General features: G+C 36.4%; 2 protein-coding genes across 4 annotated transcripts in view; one reads left to right on the top strand and one right to left on the bottom strand.

The window, feature by feature from the left end:
- Positions 1-29: 29 nt before the first annotated feature.
- On the top strand, positions 30-5,468 carry LOC110995288 (pre-mRNA 3'-end-processing factor FIP1). The gene is made up of 9 exons (XM_022262374.2): positions 30-214; positions 301-519; positions 741-921; positions 1,377-1,508; positions 1,685-1,755; positions 2,191-2,305; positions 3,903-4,207; positions 4,834-4,892; positions 5,244-5,468. The coding sequence occupies exons 1-9, from the start codon at positions 59-61 to the stop codon at positions 5,407-5,409; spliced, it is 1,404 nt and encodes a 467-aa protein (XP_022118066.2). The 5' UTR covers positions 30-58; the 3' UTR covers positions 5,410-5,468.
- A 1,941-nt stretch (positions 5,469-7,409) lies between these two features.
- The window catches only part of LOC110995261 (maternal protein pumilio), a 53,915-nt gene continuing 43,001 nt past the window's right edge, over positions 7,410-18,323 (bottom strand). For all 3 annotated transcript variants that reach the window (XM_022262333.2, XM_022262334.2, XM_022262335.2), the window contains 7 exons: positions 13,508-14,018; positions 12,334-12,514; positions 11,594-11,694; positions 10,341-10,533; positions 9,585-9,753; positions 9,237-9,395; positions 7,410-9,123 (listed from right to left, as the gene is read on the bottom strand). In XM_022262333.2, coding sequence (XP_022118025.2) covers positions 8,491-9,123; positions 9,237-9,395; positions 9,585-9,753; positions 10,341-10,533; positions 11,594-11,694; positions 12,334-12,514; positions 13,508-14,018 — 1,947 coding nt within the window. In that variant the 3' untranslated portion in view covers positions 7,410-8,490. The remainder of the gene's footprint in view (positions 9,124-9,236; positions 9,396-9,584; positions 9,754-10,340; positions 10,534-11,593; positions 11,695-12,333; positions 12,515-13,507; positions 14,019-18,323) is intronic.

Genomic DNA, 18,323 nt, shown 5'->3' with positions numbered 1-18,323 from the left:
CTTTTTTGTCGCATAATGTATGTACATATATTACATTGTATTCTGTGTTCGTTTTAAGATGGCAGACGCTGCTGTTGAAACAACAAATAATGATGAAAATGATGATTCGTGGTTGTACGGTGATTCTAACACTGACCAAAATGAAGATGCCGAAGGGCAACAAAAAGCTCCTGAAAGTGCTAAACAACAAACAACTTCTATAGGTGAAACTGGGGTATGTTTTGATTTTTTATAACCTAAGTTTAAAATGCATCTTTATTTACTAGTGTATTGATATAAAATATAATAATTTATTTGTAGGAGCAAGAAGATAAAGAACCAGAAGAAGAAGGTAATGATGATTCACATTTTAATGATGAGCATTTTGGTGAAGTGGAACGTGAGGAAGGTGGCGAGACAAATGGAGATGCCGATAGTCAAGACAATGGAGATTCTGACTCTGATGATAGTGACGATGTTAAAGTTACCATTGGAGAGATTAAGTCTGGTCCTCAGGCGTATGCTAGCTTAAATATAAAGGTATTTTTTCTTTTAAAATCAATAACAATTCTTTTTAAAATCGGTAAATTTTTCGGATGATGACTCCAGCTAAAATCAGCTTATTCTTTTAAAGTTTCAGTAACTAAGTTATCTACCTCTAAATAACCAATTAGGCAAACAAACAATATTTTTAACTCGTAATATATGTAGATAAATTTTATTTAGTTGTGAGATGAGGAAAAAACTTTAAATAATTTCAGCGAGGAGTTGGATTAGTAGCATCAGGTGGTGAGAAAACACGACCAGGCCCCACAGCTGGAGGCAAAGTCAATCTTGAAGACCTTGAGGGTCCTGGTAGCATCAATGGAGTGCCAGCACTTGAGTTTAACATTGACACTATTGAAGATAAACCATGGAACAAACCTGGTGCTGATATCTCAGGTAACCCTATTATCAAAACTATTGTTATAACTAGAAACAGATAATGCTTAAATTTTCTCACAAAAAATTTCTTTTAAAAATAAGAGTGCAAAAAACTGCAGGCTCTATATGTGGTTTATTTAATGTATGTTATAATGGACATTTTTCTCAACTATCATGTATTATGTTTATAGAAGGGTAAAAACTTAATACATGGTAGTAGTCCCTATCCCAAATCTTTTAAATATTGAGAGTTTGAAATGGTGAACCTCATTATCATTTCAAGCGCTCAAGTAAGTGATCATGGGTTTATAATATATCTCATAGTATGGGATACATAACAATATCTAATCATATGAATATCATTAAAGAATAAATATTGAATTTGCATAGGGCATAGTAGAAACAGATAACTCACATTAAACTGACATCAGTCTAAGATTTGCAGTCAGTAATGGTCGAAACATTAATTACAGATTATTTCAATTATGGTTTCAATGAGGTTACATGGAGTGCTTATTGTGAGCGTCAGAGGCGAATGCGGGTCAATGAAGCTGGTGTGGGCTTGCATGTTGGACCCACTGCACCTGAAATGAGGAGACCCACAGGTGTTTACTTATTAAAAATTATTATTTAAATAAATTTGCATGCTTTTAATAATAGAATTAGCATATCGTAGGTTATTTTATGATCAGATATGGAAATGGAATATGCATTTAAAAATTAACTTGTTCTAATCTAAGGTTACAATTTTTGATTTATCTTAGTTTTATTTTACTACCAGGTCCAGTAAGACACGATGATGGCCCACCTCCAATGCAGAATAATTATCAATCTAGAGAAAATACAATTCAGGTTTGAAACATTTATTAACATTTATATACTAGTATTGTATTTATAAAAATTTGGATGATCAAACTTTTTTCCAAGTACCTACATAATCATTTTTTTTAAACATATAAACTTTTCAATAAATTACACCAGTTTTCGTCATCTTTAATATGCCACATTACAATCTCAGTTTTAAGTCAACAATGGTAAGATATTATTTTTTAATATATGTTTATTGAATTCTGTATCTTAATGAGTACGACATACATAACTATTATTTAGTATTTCATTAAACCTAACTATTATTTAGATTAATAATAATAATAATAATAATCTTTTTAATGCTTATTTAATCATAAAATATTTTGATTTTTCTGAGAATCTCCAAACTTATATCGTCTTTTATAGTCTTAAGAATAATATGTTTTTATTATTATTAACATGATACATTTGACGCAGGTGATGACTGCCGAGCGTCGTGAGTACGGTCGAGGCACAGGAGCTCCACCCACGGATTACTTCCAACCGCCAGAACACTTTTATCCGCCTCATAACTATCAGGAGCCAGTGTGGGGTATGTTTCACATATTTTATTTATTTATTTATTTATTTATTTATATAGTACTCCTACAGCTAACACAAAATACATATAATAACAAACAAATACACCAAGAACATAGCCACAAACGGAATACATGATACATTGTAATAAAAAGATTTAAAAAAAGGGAACAAACAAACAAGGTATTTAATACAATTAACTGATTAAATTTAATTAATTAAACCTAAATTGGTTGTGTTGTGTAATGGTGTGTGGGTGTACGTGATGGTGTGTATGTGGGCCGTGCTTATGATGTAGATGATTTTGCGCTATATATATTCTTAATACATAATAATTTTAATATAGCCTTTGAACTATCAGGTTTGGATACTTATCAATCTTTACACTCTCGTAAGACAAGAATATTAAGATGTTTCTCATGCATGAATTCATGGTATACTACTAGAAGAGAGTTATATTAACTAAGAGATACAGGTCTTTTGTGAAGAGGTCTTTAAATATTTTTTATGTATACTGTAGCACTAGACTACATTTATTATTACATATTTATATATTTATGATTCTTGTTTTTACATCTAAATGCTGAGTTTTAATGCTGCAAAGTGTTTCTTGACGAGTTTTAACCGCTCTAACTTGCCTATATGTACTATACAACTACACATTGGGATCAGAATCAAATGGGCGACGCAAGTAAAAGATCTTGGCGTTGTGTTTACACTGAACTTGATGTATCGTGAACACTAGACAGATTTGTCAAAAGTGCTATAAAAAATATGGCTTTAAACGGAGAGAGTCAAAGGTTTTTACGAATATAACTACTCTGTGAGTGTTTAATAATGCGCTGGTCAGAAGTATGGAGCGTAATGCCGCGATTTGGCCTCCCATCACATTAAGTATAAGGACTGAGCAGGTAGAAAATAAATGTTGGAGGCTCATATTTCTTTTTTTTAATATAGAACATGGGGCAAACTTGAAGGAGGCTCACCTGATACTAAGTGAAACAGCCGCCCATGGACACTGGCAGAGAGCTCACGAGTGCGTTGCCGGGCTGTGTACTGTTTTTACCCACTCATGTGTCCAACTTTATTTATTCGTGGTTTTGAGGGCTACAAACAAGTACAAAGCAAGGACAATACTTCGACAGTACAACTTTGCCATCACCGTTACTTCACGTGCCCACAGATAGGAAGTTTCTACTGAAAAGGGTTCATATGATTCGCCATATTACATTAGGTATCCAATTACATATGTTCAGTGAACTTACAAAAGTTCTATTATTTTGTTGTGTTTTTATATTATTATTATTAGTTTGTTGGTAGACTCCGATTCCGCACTAAGTCCGTTATGCGTATTGTTAGTGCCTACAGTTGTGTGTATATTTTTTACATATTTTTTTTTTAATATAAGTAATTTATTTTACTTAATAAATATAGTTTTTTTATATTGCTTATACATTGTTGTGTTTAGGAGATAATTGTTTTTATAAATAAATAAATATTGTAATTTGTAAGTTAAACAATAGTAGAAAAAATATTTTATTAATTTCATATAATTAATCAAGCCACATATTTATTTGAAAAGCATTAAATCATGTCATTAACATTTCCAGGTGCACCCGAACAGACTGGATGGGCGCCAACTGAAATAAAGGAGCTAACTCCTGGTCCCATGGCTCCTCCGGCAATGGTGCCTCCGATAGGAGTTGCGCCCACCATGGCTCCGCCGCATATGGGCGCTCCGCCGCACCCGATGGGAGCCCCCTTTTCCCCATATAGGCCTCCGCCCATGCACGTTCATGACCGTGAACGTGATCGTGATCGTGACAGAGATCGAGATCGTGATCGCGACCGTGACCGTGATCGCATTCGGGAACGTGAAGAAAGGGACCGTCGCGAGAGAGATAGAAGAGAGGAGGTACGTTTTGCAATTAGTTTTCCTGTTATTTATTCTTTTGTTTTTTTAAAAAATACGTGTCATTGGTTTGCGTATTTGTGTTATTACAAAATTGAAGTACGCGGGGTAATAAAATATCTCTGCTGAGATTTTTTAATATGGAGCTGGTAGATCAAGACTTAAGAGTAACAGAAAGGGTTCATGTTCTTTCGTATTCTACGGTGGTGACGCGTTGGTGTGAAGAACTTCGATTCACGAATTCACGACAGTCACAGCTTTGGTCGCGGTGACAGACCGAAAGGATCACAAAAGTTTGTCTTGGCGCATCGTCGTGTCACTGTTACGTAAAACAAATTATAGCAGATAAAATGGCGAATTTTTTGTTCTGTTCTATAAAAAAAAATACAATTTTGATATGAGGAATGGCTTGGCAACTTCGCTAAAACTGTTTTGTTTTACCAAAAGACACCCCGCGCACAATTCCATAGTTGCGATGGCTGCCATTTAAGATTCATCAGATTCATAGTGATTTCTACTTCTTTCTCCGGCCAAAGCAACATCTTAGGGGCCATAATTGTTTAGCTTTAGAAAAGAGACAACTTCATCATTGCTATATAGAGTTGTAATTGTTATTAATTTATTTGCAGGACGAAAGAGAACATCGGGAAAGATCGCGATCAATCAAACCGGATAGGTCTCGTGAAAAGTAAGACATCTCTCTCCATCATTCTCTTAAATTAATTAAGTATAAATAAATAAAATACGTACACATATATTCCACTTGTTTTACGAATTGAACTATAAGAGTTTCGATCGATATTTATAATAAATTACATTTTTTTTTCTTCAACTGTTTGACAATTATGTATATAGTATATTTTATTTTAAATAATAATATTTTTAATCTCTTTAAATTTTCCAGTGAGTTTAATTATTTAATATCTAATCACTACCTTATTTAAAGATATAGAAGTAGTCCCTTATACAATTATGTATTTATACTTTTTATCGAACGTAGAATCAATAATCACTAAATGCTTCACTGACATAATTGCAGATCCTACAGACGTGAAAGGTCCCGATCGAGATCCCGCCGCCACAAATCGAGGTCACGTTCACCGCGACCACGTGAGCGCTCTCGTGATCGTGACCGCTCACGCGACCGTGAACGTAGCACTAAACCTAAGTCTAAGGAATCTAAGGAAAAGGAGGACGATAAATAGGCCTAGCCTATGGTGGTTGTTATAACGATTTAAGCTTATAATAAATTGTACTAAGAGTTCTTGGTCGTTTTATTTAATTTTTTCACATTATATGAAAAGGTATAACCGTAACTCTAATAGAATTAATTTCCTTATGGATACGCGTAGTCCAAAAATTATATTCTTTAAATTACGTATTAAGAATTTCTTTCTAAGCATTTTTGTTTTAATGAATGTGCTTGTTCCAACTCAATTCAGATTTTTAATTAGTTTAATAAATTTTGAATTATGATAGCTGTCGTGACTAAATTCGCGTGGCGAAAAAAAATATATTCAATGAAATATTCAATATATTTTTTTTAGTTTAACACGTCATGGCAAGTTAAACACTAAGCATGAATTAATGCGGTGCCTCGTGCCATGTTTGTTTATATCTGTCTTAGAAACGATTTGTTGCTTTAAAAGATTTCATATAACATAAGATTATTTTTGCATTTGAATTTGTTAAAAAATACCGGTTTTTAATATGCAAAGAAAATGCAACTGTAATTTTTTAAATTATTTACTTCTATAGATAGTAGGGTTCATGCGGTCACTATCGTAATCTTTAAGATCTCGTCAATATTTAAAGTATATAAGCATATATTTAAATTTTAAAGTATGTAAACACAGCAGGAAGTTTATTTAAATAATATCTAGATTTTAGTGATCCATCAATATCTGTCAATATTTATTGAATGTGTGTGTGCGTGTTGATTTAGATGAGCACTCGGAGTAAGATGTGGGATGACTGTTTTACAAAATAAACCTACGTAAACTATTTTGTTTTTATTCTTATTTAAGTATAAAATTAAAGAAATATAGCAATGATTGTAATCTACCAAAACTAACTTTAATAAAGCATTAAGGTAAGTTATAAATTGGACTGTATTGTGGCAATACATTATACAGGCCTTCCTTTTATAGACCATTATTATGAAACATGTCTACTATTACGACTACTGAGAACTGAGTAGGTACTGAAGATATTGAAATCAATATGTATCTATTGAAAGTGTAGTACGACCGCGATCCAATATTACGATATTTATTGACTGTCTGACCTCATCTATTAAAATAAAATTTACTAGGGGCACTTAAGAATTGTTTGACACAGACGAAAGGAAGTATTTAACGTAAGCGATCAGTACGTTATCTAACTTAAGTTACACCTGGGTATTAATAATGATGTAGTACCGGGCTTCCACCACTAATCATAAATGCTAAATCAGCGCGACATGTTCAAAAATCTTACCAGAACCCGGGTATATTTTGTACGTTGACTTATGCTTGATTTCCATCATAATTCTTTATAACAATAATCTTTTAAATGCACTAATTTGGCATAGTTTGATATTTGAAATATGATAGAGGTATTCAAAGCGTGAGACGAGATAAGTGTATACTAAACTAAATGCTATATATGTATAATAAGTGGTATATGGTAAAAAATGAGAATGGTCTAAATAATAGCAATAATGAATCCATAATCAGATTGATTTCAGATCGTGTCAGTCGATCGATTTCCTATTTACATCCCCATATCCAAACCCTACGACGATAATCCATTACTGGTGACGGATAGAATTCGATCTCTTCGCTCTTAAGACTCATATTTGATAATCAATATAAACTTAAGTAAATAAAACTGTTCAAATAGCATTAAAATCTACATGTCCATGTTTAAAACATATCAAATAGCTTTTTAATTATTTTAAAAACTGGTGTAAGTCAAAATCTTAAGATTACACCGATCCGACCTACCATGGCTATTACAATCCGTCGATTGGCACACTATTATTATTTGGATTAAGATGTCTATCACAGATGGTCAAAAATGTATTGAGATAGGTTTTTAGGTTTAGTCGTTAATCACTTGTGATTCGACGACTGATTAACTTGTATAAATCCCGACTCAGATTTTTTTCATATAAAACAAATGTTCTCTGGGAAATGTGGGTATGTTTGAATAAAACAACAAGTCATTTGTAATATTATTACAGAAATGCTTTATTAATTAATGTCTAAATAGATGGATCCTCATATAAATGTTATCTAGTACAACCTAGAGGGCGGCGCGGCGCGTGTCGATCGAACACCGACCACGGCGCCCGCGCCGCCCCGTTCCATCACATTACAGGTTTTACAAATCATTTTATTTCATTTTTGTACAGCCATATACAATAATTTTATTTTCAATTACATCTAAACGTAGAAAATCTGAGGTGTCGTAGGAAACTACGCTTCCTATAAAAATAATTACAAAGGGGGAATGAGGCTACGCTACGCTCGTGACGTGCGATCGGCAAGGCAGACCTCGGACTACAACTATCAGTACAGGACTTTACAATCATCACTATAACCTACGGCACGCTTCACTACACGGAAACATAAGCGGCGCTCGATACGCACTTGCACTAAATAACTTAACTTTTAACTTACATAAAAATATACAAAAATATCATTTTCACAAATCATAATCGACAAATTATACACACCGGCGCAAAAATATTCGATAAGCTATGTACGATTGTAGCCGGTTTAACTAACGTAAACGAGAGCTCGACTCGAACATTAACAAACGATAAAAATAAATCACGACTATAGTGCCGATTGTCCAGAACTGCCTGCGGCATCCGTTCATCGTTCCAAGATTCAAGGTCCCCTAGCCCAGCTAACAGTAAATCTACGACGAGCTAAAATAACGGAAACGCACGGGTGCATCGGACCGCTGCTTTCCTTCGATTCATAAATTACACGAGAATGAGAGACGTTCAAATATTTATACATAGATTCATACGAACAAGGAATAATACTAGAACACTTAAAAGTCTACGAGAACGCGGCGCGGAGATGCGACGCGGGGCCGCTATGGTACACAGTAATCGTATCTGTATTCTGTACATCAGTCTGCCGCAGTATGTACAGCGCCGGGGCCGCGGCCCTAATTACTTACAAATGTACAATCGCAATATTCACAAATTTATAAAGGCGGAGAGCCGCGCCTCGCCCGACCGACGTCGCATCGCTCCCAATGTACAAGTCGTGTCATCATTCGGCCGACTACAAGCCGGGGTTGGGCTGCGGCGGGCCGATGGGCCCCAGCTCGGGAGCCTTCAGGAAGAACTTCTCGAGTTTGGCGATGATGTGCTTGCCGTACGTGTACTTGCGCAGCGAGCCAATGTGCGGCCGGATCTTGTGCATCAGCACTTTGCGCTGCGTGGGCTCGGCCACGTCGATCATCTTCTGCACCACGTAGTTGGCGTACTGGTCCTTCATCATCATGTGCAGTGCGTTGTCGTTGAAGCCGCACAACTCGTCAATGAGCAGCGCGCGCTCGTTGCGCGTGGCGTGCGAGACGCACTTTTCGACCACGTTGGAAGCGAACTTGTGCTGCGACAGCTGCAACACCTTGCCCCTCACGGCGGCCACGAGGCGCGCGCGGTCGTCGGGCGCGCCGTGCTCGAGCACGTGTTGCACGACGTAGTTGCCGTACTGGTCCTGGATGAGCTGGTCCGTGTGTGCGTGCAGCTCGGCCAGCACTGGCGCCGTCTGTTCGGCCGTGCAGTGCTCCAGGATGCGCTGAATAACTCGACAGCCGTAGGGGTGCGTCGACAGAGCGTATACCTGCCCCGCGAATGCGTTTATTATGAACTGCAGCGCGCCGGGTTCCACGCACTCAATGCACTTTTGCACCTGAAGAGAAGATTTTAAATGTTAAACAGCAATATTCTCTCGGTGAATTTATTAATCCGGTTGATATAATTTTATAAGCTTACAATCAGTAAAAAATATGCAATCCTACTCACCACATGATTTCCATTCTGATCCTTGACACACTTGAGAACGTGTCCGTCTAATTCGCGTACGACCTCCTGTTGTTGTTCGGGCGGGATGGACTCGAGCGCCTTTTGGATGACACGGCACCCGTACATCTGCAGTGCCAGTGCCAACACGTGACCGCGCACCTGAAAACCCCACGTTGTTATAATTACAGTTTTGCAGTTCTACAATTGCTAACAAAGGATCACATGTGTAAAAAAGCACCTCATATCATAACCTCGAAATCGATATTTTACAAAAATGAGAGCTAAGTATTCAATAGATAAACTACATTCTAGTAAACCGTTACTAACAAAAATCACCTAAAAACTTACTTTTTGCGCTAGTGTCGTTTTCTGCTCAGGCGTTCCAAACTCAAAGAACTTCTGTATCACATAGTTTCCAAAAACATCGGTCATTAAACTGTATGCTGCTCCAATAATTTCATTGAATACCATTTGTTTCTCTTGTACAGTCGCCCTTTCTAACTTTTGCTGGATAAATCTGCAATAGATTAGTAAAATATTAAAACAATATATTTGAATAATATTATGACATTATTTTATCAATATATACTACAATTTCTTTAGCAGATTATGTTTGTTGTATTCATTGCTGCAACGCATGAACGAGTTTTTATACAACATAAATAAATATTTACTTTTTATGACAAATAATTGTGTATTCAATATCCGAAAATATTTATTTTGTACTAAGCAAACAATTTCGATTTGTCTAAATTTAAATATATTTGTTTGAGGTGTAATGACAGTTACTATTTAAAATCGTCAATTATATCATGAAAAGGGTTATAATAAATATTACAGAATAAAGTTACATGAGTGTTTGTTGTATTGATACATTATATTTTGAATTTTATGATATATTATATTTTGAATTTTATGTTTGTCTTTTGCTGATTTTAATGAATAAATCATATAACATAATATCTTACACATAAAAATTAAGACATTTTTTTCGCTAAGTTTTATGTTTAACAAAATGTTTATAAAATGCTACAAATGCTACAACCACAGTGCACATAACTTTTGAGTGGTATATTATAAAAAAATGCTAGGTAATTGACATACCTGGATCCGTGCTGATCCTGCGAGAACTCCACGATGTGGTTGGCCAACTCCCGCAGCTGTAAGTTGGGAATACGGTTGTTGCGGAAGTCTTCAAGCAGACGAGACCTTCCGGCTGCCGGCTTCTCACCCACCAGAGCCCCCACTGATCCTACACCCACTCCTACCCCCACGCCTACTCCGCCGCCCACTAGCTCTGCCATGCAATAACAAAGATTTTAAATTAAACTCACTCAACACTAAACAATGCACTTAGCTTAAATATATCCTTAAAAGATTAAGCTAAAAGTAGAATTAGGGGAATACGGAGATACTTAATTCTCCTTTAATTAATCGTATTTATGATTAGGTATAGCAACTTTTTCTTTCTGTTTAATCATAATCTTTTTATACGCTCATCTTAATTTTTCGCGTGCATTTATATTACCTGGAATGACGACACCATGTTTGTATATTTTATTATAATGTCTAAATGTGTTTTTATTGAAATATCTGTTGGTTAGGAACTCAATGCGATAAATCGATATAATCTAATCTAATAAGCATTTCACACCGAGAAGACGACTAAGGAGCGAATTGTCATAAAACAATTACCGAACCGGTCAACTTAGGCCAAATTGGTATTATTTTTTCCCGAACTACTCGCGTGAAAAAAAAACATTCAGCAATTTCAAGCGCATGATTACATGCGCTGGAATGGATGCGTAAATTTTGATCGTATTAACGATCAAAATTTACAGAATAAAGTTTGTTTTAGGAGATACGCGTTAAATAAAAACTAATAAATCATTGAATATGATAGAAATAATAAACTAGAGCGAAACAGCTGACATTTAATAAAATTTGACTTCGAACTTTGTATTTAATGTATTACCTCAATTACAAGGATTTTAAAAAGGCTGAAACTTGTTCATATAACGCCAAATACTGAGACTTTTGTTCCGAGATAAGTTTAGTATTATTTTTAAACAGTATCATTACCTAATCAATATAAAATCATATGCGTTATTATCAAACGGTTATGCATAGCGATGCACCAGTTGCTACGTGGCGCATAAAATAATTATGATTAATTGGAATATCGTTTACGTAAGTCTCAAATGTGATGCAAGAATACCGCAATAAGATCGATTAGAACTGCACTAGTTTAGTGGAAAAAGTATGGTTCACACGAGAAAATGTGATATTATCATGTAACGGCGTGAACTGTCGGTATATTGTTTGAAATGGTGTTGGTATATCAATATGGTACCAACCTGAGATAGTTCCGACGCCACTTAGTTTACTCAATAGCGAAGATGATGAGCCAAACATGCCGCCATTTGACGTTAAACCTTGTGCTAAACTGCTGACGGCTCTGAAATCAAAATAAGGAATTTAAGCATACAATAAGCACGTGACAATATTGAAGCACGTACGTATTAATTGCAATGGTCAATGTGGACATGCTATAATGAATATTGTACACGGCTACCAAACAGCATCAAAATATACAAAGCTATTTACAATGTTTTATGCTTTTTTATAGTTGTGTGTATCTGTACATGATAGAGGGAACTAGGATCAAAAATTGCTCCTTGCTTGTGTTCCTATTTATAGAATTGTTTAAATAATGTTTAATGGTACTTGAGTGTAGTGACTTTCATATTTTTTCTCTTTAATTTTAGTTTCAACTAAATCGCACAATATCACTAACAGAAACGCGAATCAAATTTATAATTACTAGTTAAAATTTCTCTTTTATTTCCTCAACTTGGAATCACTTTCCGTCACGCAATGTTCTTTTAAAGCATATTTCCTTACTTTCCAAAATTTACTATTAATTATTATCTTTGTTTAAGTGGAGTATGATGCTAATATAAAATCGAATATACACAACAGAATTAATATTCGTTAATTTTTACACATAGAGAGTCGCGCATAGAAAAAAGCACTGTAATGTATTTGATATTTTTTCACGAATATCTGTGTGTGTTTAGTGCATGTGTGTCGGCACCTGTATTTGGCGTTTTCAGCGCCGGGCGCAGCTGACACGGTCCTAAGTCCTACCGGACCTAAGGCGGCCCCGAGCGGCGGAGACAGTGGAGAGGGTCCCCACTTTCGGGCGTACTCCTGGAGTGCACCCGCCGGGCCGCCGCCGAATTCCAGCGAGTCCCGCCGCGCACCCACAGCGCCGCCTGCAACACCATACCGCCACGCTCCACTAACGTCGCCAGGCCCTTACCGAGCCTACTTCACTCACTATCACTAGCTAGCGATGTAGGTTCTTATCTACGACCAACTAATTGATCGATGCAGATGAATATGGATGTATACGCTACTACAATCAGTATAAATAGACGATGTGGAATAGAGCGATAGAAATGAAAGATGGACATATTACATCTACCTAACATACAAAGGGCAGAAAAGGTCTTAAAAATTAACAGAGGGCTATTAGTAGTACTTATAGTGCCTTACATGCTTAAGGCGAGTTTTTTTTATATAATAAGGGGGCAGGAGTATTAAAATGAACAATATTCTTATGAGACGAAAACGTTAATGTGGCAGATTAGTAAACATACATCGCTCGCATAATGAATACGATAGTTTTATTTACAATATATTTTATTTGTATGTACACTATGACAATAAATAACTATGTATCGAATGTTATTATACAACATAGAACTTAAACAATGCGAATGTAATATAAATAAGACAGAAATTCCTCATTTTCAACAACTCATTGCTTAAATTTCTGCGGTTGTAGAAATCATCTAGGATCTAAAAAAAACTACATTTTTGAGCGATACAGGCAATAATATATACAGAAAAATATTTCTTAAATTCATGTACAAAACATATCGTAAATTAGTGATTATAATCAAATGTATGAATAGTATATACAAAAACATGAAATTCATAAAAGAAATTAAAAAAACTATTACTTTCAGCTAATAATCAAAACGTAAAATAATCTTAACTGCAGGTCTATTCTAGTTGTAATATTCGAATATACATGTACAACCTTGTTAAGTACCTAATGAAAAATAAAGTGTTTTAATCGGTCTACATTACAAATACAACTAAGTCTGCTTTGATTAGGATGTAATGTAGACGAAGGTGAAATATATATATGTAATGTAAATAGTTGTCTTATTGTTTCTGTAGAATGATAATAGTCTTACCGGGTTGGGGCTGTTGCTGCGGCTGTTGTGGCTGCGGCGGGGCCGGAGTGGCAGGCGCGTGTGCGGGTGCCGGTGGGTACTGGCGCGGCGCCAGCACTCCACCAGGCGATACCAGCCTAAGCGGTGTGCCGTTACGGCCGCCCATGACCAAGGAACTCGGGTCATAGTAGGGGATCACGTACTGGCCCTGCCCGTTCACCTGTTGTTCACCCGCCTGCGGTGTTAGGGGCCGTCGGGGCTGCTGCGCTTGCTGCTGTGCTACCAGCCCGGGGTACACCCCCCACGGCGCTGCTACACCGTAGTACGGCGGCACGCCTGCGATTAACGCGCTCACGTAGGGCGCGCCCTCTTGGCCCGCGTTTATAACATACGGCGCTTGTGTGAACGCTTGCTGCGCGGCCAGTTGTTGTTGTAGTTGGAACTGTTGTTGCTGCTGTTGCTGCAGGAGCTGAAGTTGAGCCGCCGCCGCCTGTCCACCCGCCGCTGCCGCCTGTTGAGTCCGGAACAATTGCTGTAACAATATAAAAATCTATTACTAGCCGACTAACTACTGTTACGCATTTAACGATCGAGCTTGCAAAAGAATATTTTAATACAAACATTAAGCTACGTTGCAAACTTAATTAATTCCATAAAGATTTTTTTTATTCAATAGTGCCCGCTCGAGGGCTGACCGCCGTGAAGCGCGCTAATTAACACAATCGTTTAAAAACTTAATAACAAGGCACGTTGCTGTCCGACGCATGTGCCTCGACCGGCTTACGGGCATTATCTTCTCTGAAGCTTTCGCAAATAAAAACCAGTGGAAAAGAATATTATATTGTATTAGAAAACTATGTTAACGTTAACGGTACAACACCAGCGGCGCGATAAAATTAAAAAGAACCTAACATTAATTTATTTTGAAATGATACGGAATATGTTACAAAAACATCTTGGTAATAATATTTCGAATTACAAATCTGTCGCGATGCATCTTCTGATCCAATATATGAAGTCATAATGCAACCATAAAATTAACGAGTCAATGGGATATTTTCAATCAGATGAATCACAACATGTTGAGGTGTTAAATGCGAGTGTGATGTCATCTAAAAGGGGCCGTTTGGTTTACCTGTTGGGAAGAGGTTATTTGGCTTCCTTCCAGAAGCATGTGCGGTCTAGTATACGCGATGATACATTGGTCGTACATACATCGTTCGTGCTACTGTTTCTGTGGCCATGGTGCAGTAGTGAACTCCCACGCACACTATATTTATTTAAATAGATGATAAACTCTAGTCGATCCGTTTGTGTACATATTTATTTTTGCTAAAAGAGTGATCTGCGAAGTTTCACGTGTGTTTTAATACTTTTTAAACATAAAATTTGGCCTACTAATTGGAAACTCAATGTATTTATAACAAAAACGCAGAAAAACTTATTTTCATGGTCCTTTTTAACCGTGAAAATTCCATGGCGTTAGCAATTCAGTATGTTTCAAAAACATCTAGTTATTCTGAACAAAATCGCGCACATCGCCCAAACCAAACATTAACTGTCCAAGAGAATTATTATTGACGACGAACTTCTTCGTTTGTTCTTCGTTCTTAAAAATTAAATATCAAATTTATATTTGACAGTAAGTTAGGAGTTGACGAAATTCCCTTACAGATGCCAGACACCACCGTCGTAATTTTAATTACAGAGCTTCTCCACATTCCGCCTGCCTATTTAATTTTTCATTAGCTAATTGACACGAAATGATTATCTAGCGTCGTAACTTTGCGGCGGGTAAATCCAAAGTCTCGTTCGGGCGGGGTGTCGCCTTTGATCTCTAGCTAAGGCCCGGATTCCATGGCAATTTAATTCATCTGGTTGTTCTAATTGTGAGGCGTGCTGTGCTTCCGCACGTACACGGCGCAACTTGACCGCAACAAAATTAAGTCGTCGCCGTCGTAGTAAGGTAGGTGGAAGCAAGGAAACGTCTCGCATTCAATTAGACGTTCACTAATCCGGCTACGGCGAGCTTCGATACCAATTACATGGTTATTAGTGAGACACGTGCGCGGCTCTACATTGCTTGCTGCTACAAAGCTACAAATATCCACGCTACGACGTTTGTCTACATTCATAGGTTAAAAGTCAAAGATTAAAGTTTATTGTAAGGAGTAATTATTGTAGCTATGTATAGTAAAAAGAACTAAATAAGTTTTCATGTCATCGTAACAGCAATTAATTTTATATTAGTTTATTATTATTATGTCGAGTCACGTTGGGTAGGTAAGAACAACTAAGGAGCGTGGCGCTTTGACGTCGGATAGCATTTATTATTTACAAACCTGATGACGAGAGGAGGTACAACTCTGCGTTCCCGCGAGAATAGCACTTTCCAGGCGTCGGCAAACAAATTACGCGACAAAGCAATCAATTATAAGAACGTGAATGTAGCCGTGCCTCTTAAATCGAACGCTACGTCAACAAGAACCTTTTAGCGCTAGAAAAGAGATGGTCCCGCTACGTACGACCTGAACAATAACAACGAATTACTATAAAAATAGTTATAAAGTTGTTGTAAAATTTAAACGACTTTTTTTTACTGTTTACCAAATACAATTTTTGCACAACGCGTACGGCCTGCAATGACATTTATTCTGTTTCTCCTACACTCATTCACGTTACACTATTTGCAAACACAACGATGAATAAATGAAATAAAAGATATCATAGAACTCATAAATTCATGATATTGTTATTAAATATAAATATCGTAACAAATGTTCGCGGGGTTCGGAAGGCCAAACAAGATTAGATATTTCCTGTTTGTCGTTTTCCAGTGTCTTCGGTCGTGGTTAGCGTGTATCTTGCTGTAACAAGTTTATCTGCCCCCCAGGCTGCCGCTGAGTTAATACTCATCTCTTTTGTCATCTCGAGCTAAATGTAATCAATTTCGACGAAATCATTTTTACGTCACGTGAATATACCCCTCATTTTCTTTCATATTTAAACTTTTCCCATTAAAAATGTTGTGTAGGTGTATACAACTATTACTCCGCTTAAAAAAGTTATTTTCCTCTTTTAATTAGGCTGTTTGATTGGAAAGCTCCTGCCAGCTACCTTTGGAGTAGAAAGCCTGTAGATTTAACCGAAAAGGTGGCAAAGGGCGAAGGCGGGTATACGTTGGGCGGGGCGAGACCACGCCTACTCCGCCCACGCCCTGTCAGTACTTACTACAACTTTATATATTGATGAATACTTAACATATCAAAACATAATATAAATTTATTTTCGAAGTTTGTGCCTCAGACCTCTAGACATACAACATGTGAATTATTATTATTTTTAATTACAGCTATCTAATGTACATCGTTTACTAAAAGCTGACTTAGATAATTCCATAACAAGTATATTTTGAAGTCTAATGTTAGTTTTGTTTTAGTCCAAATACATGGCCAAGGCCTCAGATCTCTGTATCAAACATACACAGAAATAGCGATAATTTCCCCTTATAGATCAACCAGTTGGACCTACTGACCACGTCATGCCCATTAATGTACATAAAAACAAAAAATTCCAAATCTAAATTTGCCGTATTTATGTGCGAAACAAAAAGTAGATTTATACAATTATAATATATTTAATTAATCAAAGTATATACTACAGGTTGTTCATTGATCCCTTTACTAAAAAAATGTTCAAACGAGAAATGTTGCTTTTTATCTGTTACGACAAGGTCGGGGGTGTACAGATGTCTTAGACATTCTAAGTGAAGTTCCTCAGAGCTAAGCATACTAAGAGTCTGTTGTTCATTGTGTGGTCTAGCGTTGTCGTGAAGCAGCAGTCGCCTAGAGCGATTGAACAGCTGTTTAAGCAGCTAGCTGTTCCATCATGGTTTGCAGTTTCCGACAAAAGACATCTGCCATAACTGTCTGGCCAGAATTAAGAAAGTTATAGTGAACGAGCCCAGCACTACTAGTCCACCAAACGCCTAAAGGTAACTTCATCGGAGGCACGATTTGGATGGTTCGGCTGGGTCCAGGATACACTTTTCATCCAGAACGAAAACGATGTACCTTAAAACGCACTGTGATTTCTATGGATATATACGGATGATTAATCAAAAAAAAATCAAAATAAATAAAATTAAACATGGTTTACGAAAAATAAAGCTGTAAAAAATTATATTGAAAGTCTTAACCAGAGAAGAGATATTTGAGGTTAAACATTTCATAAAACTATATATTATAATAGTCACAACTAAAAAACATTATTTACATCAAGGGCATATATATTTTCTACATATTTCGGACATTCCCAATCAAATATCAAGTCTGAACAATAACAGGTTCTACCCGTATAAGAACTATGTCTCAAACAAAACGCACAAGATAATGAAGCATTTTATGTAGACTTTACAGGTACAACAAAATAAAGAAATTAAGCAGATTTTAAAACCATTAAGACGACTAAATAACAAATTATTCAAATTAATGATTTTATTTATTGAAGTCTCGGCAAAAAATAAAACAATATTCTATTAAGATATTAGAATAAATAATAGATATTAGAAATATTGCCTTTAATATTTTTCCAAGGAAAATTGTCACAGCTTGTTACAAATATTTTCTAAGAGACTTAATATCGCCGTGTCATAGAGCAGGCCATGTCGTCTAAAACTGACCATAATTTGAAGTCTAAAGGGTTGAGGTCCTGCTGCAAAATCTTGCTGGAAAGTCCACGGTATTAAAAAAAAGTGTATTGCTGCTTTCATAACATGATCAAAGCTGTATCTTGATACGCGTTGGCTGATGTTTTCACTCCTGTTTCACAAAAATGT

The sequence above is a fragment of the Pieris rapae genome, chromosome 19 (genome assembly GCF_905147795.1).
Source record: "Pieris rapae chromosome 19, ilPieRapa1.1, whole genome shotgun sequence".
NCBI classification, from domain to species: domain Eukaryota; kingdom Metazoa; phylum Arthropoda; class Insecta; order Lepidoptera; family Pieridae; genus Pieris; species Pieris rapae.
This window is presented reverse-complemented; position numbering and strand designations above follow the sequence as displayed.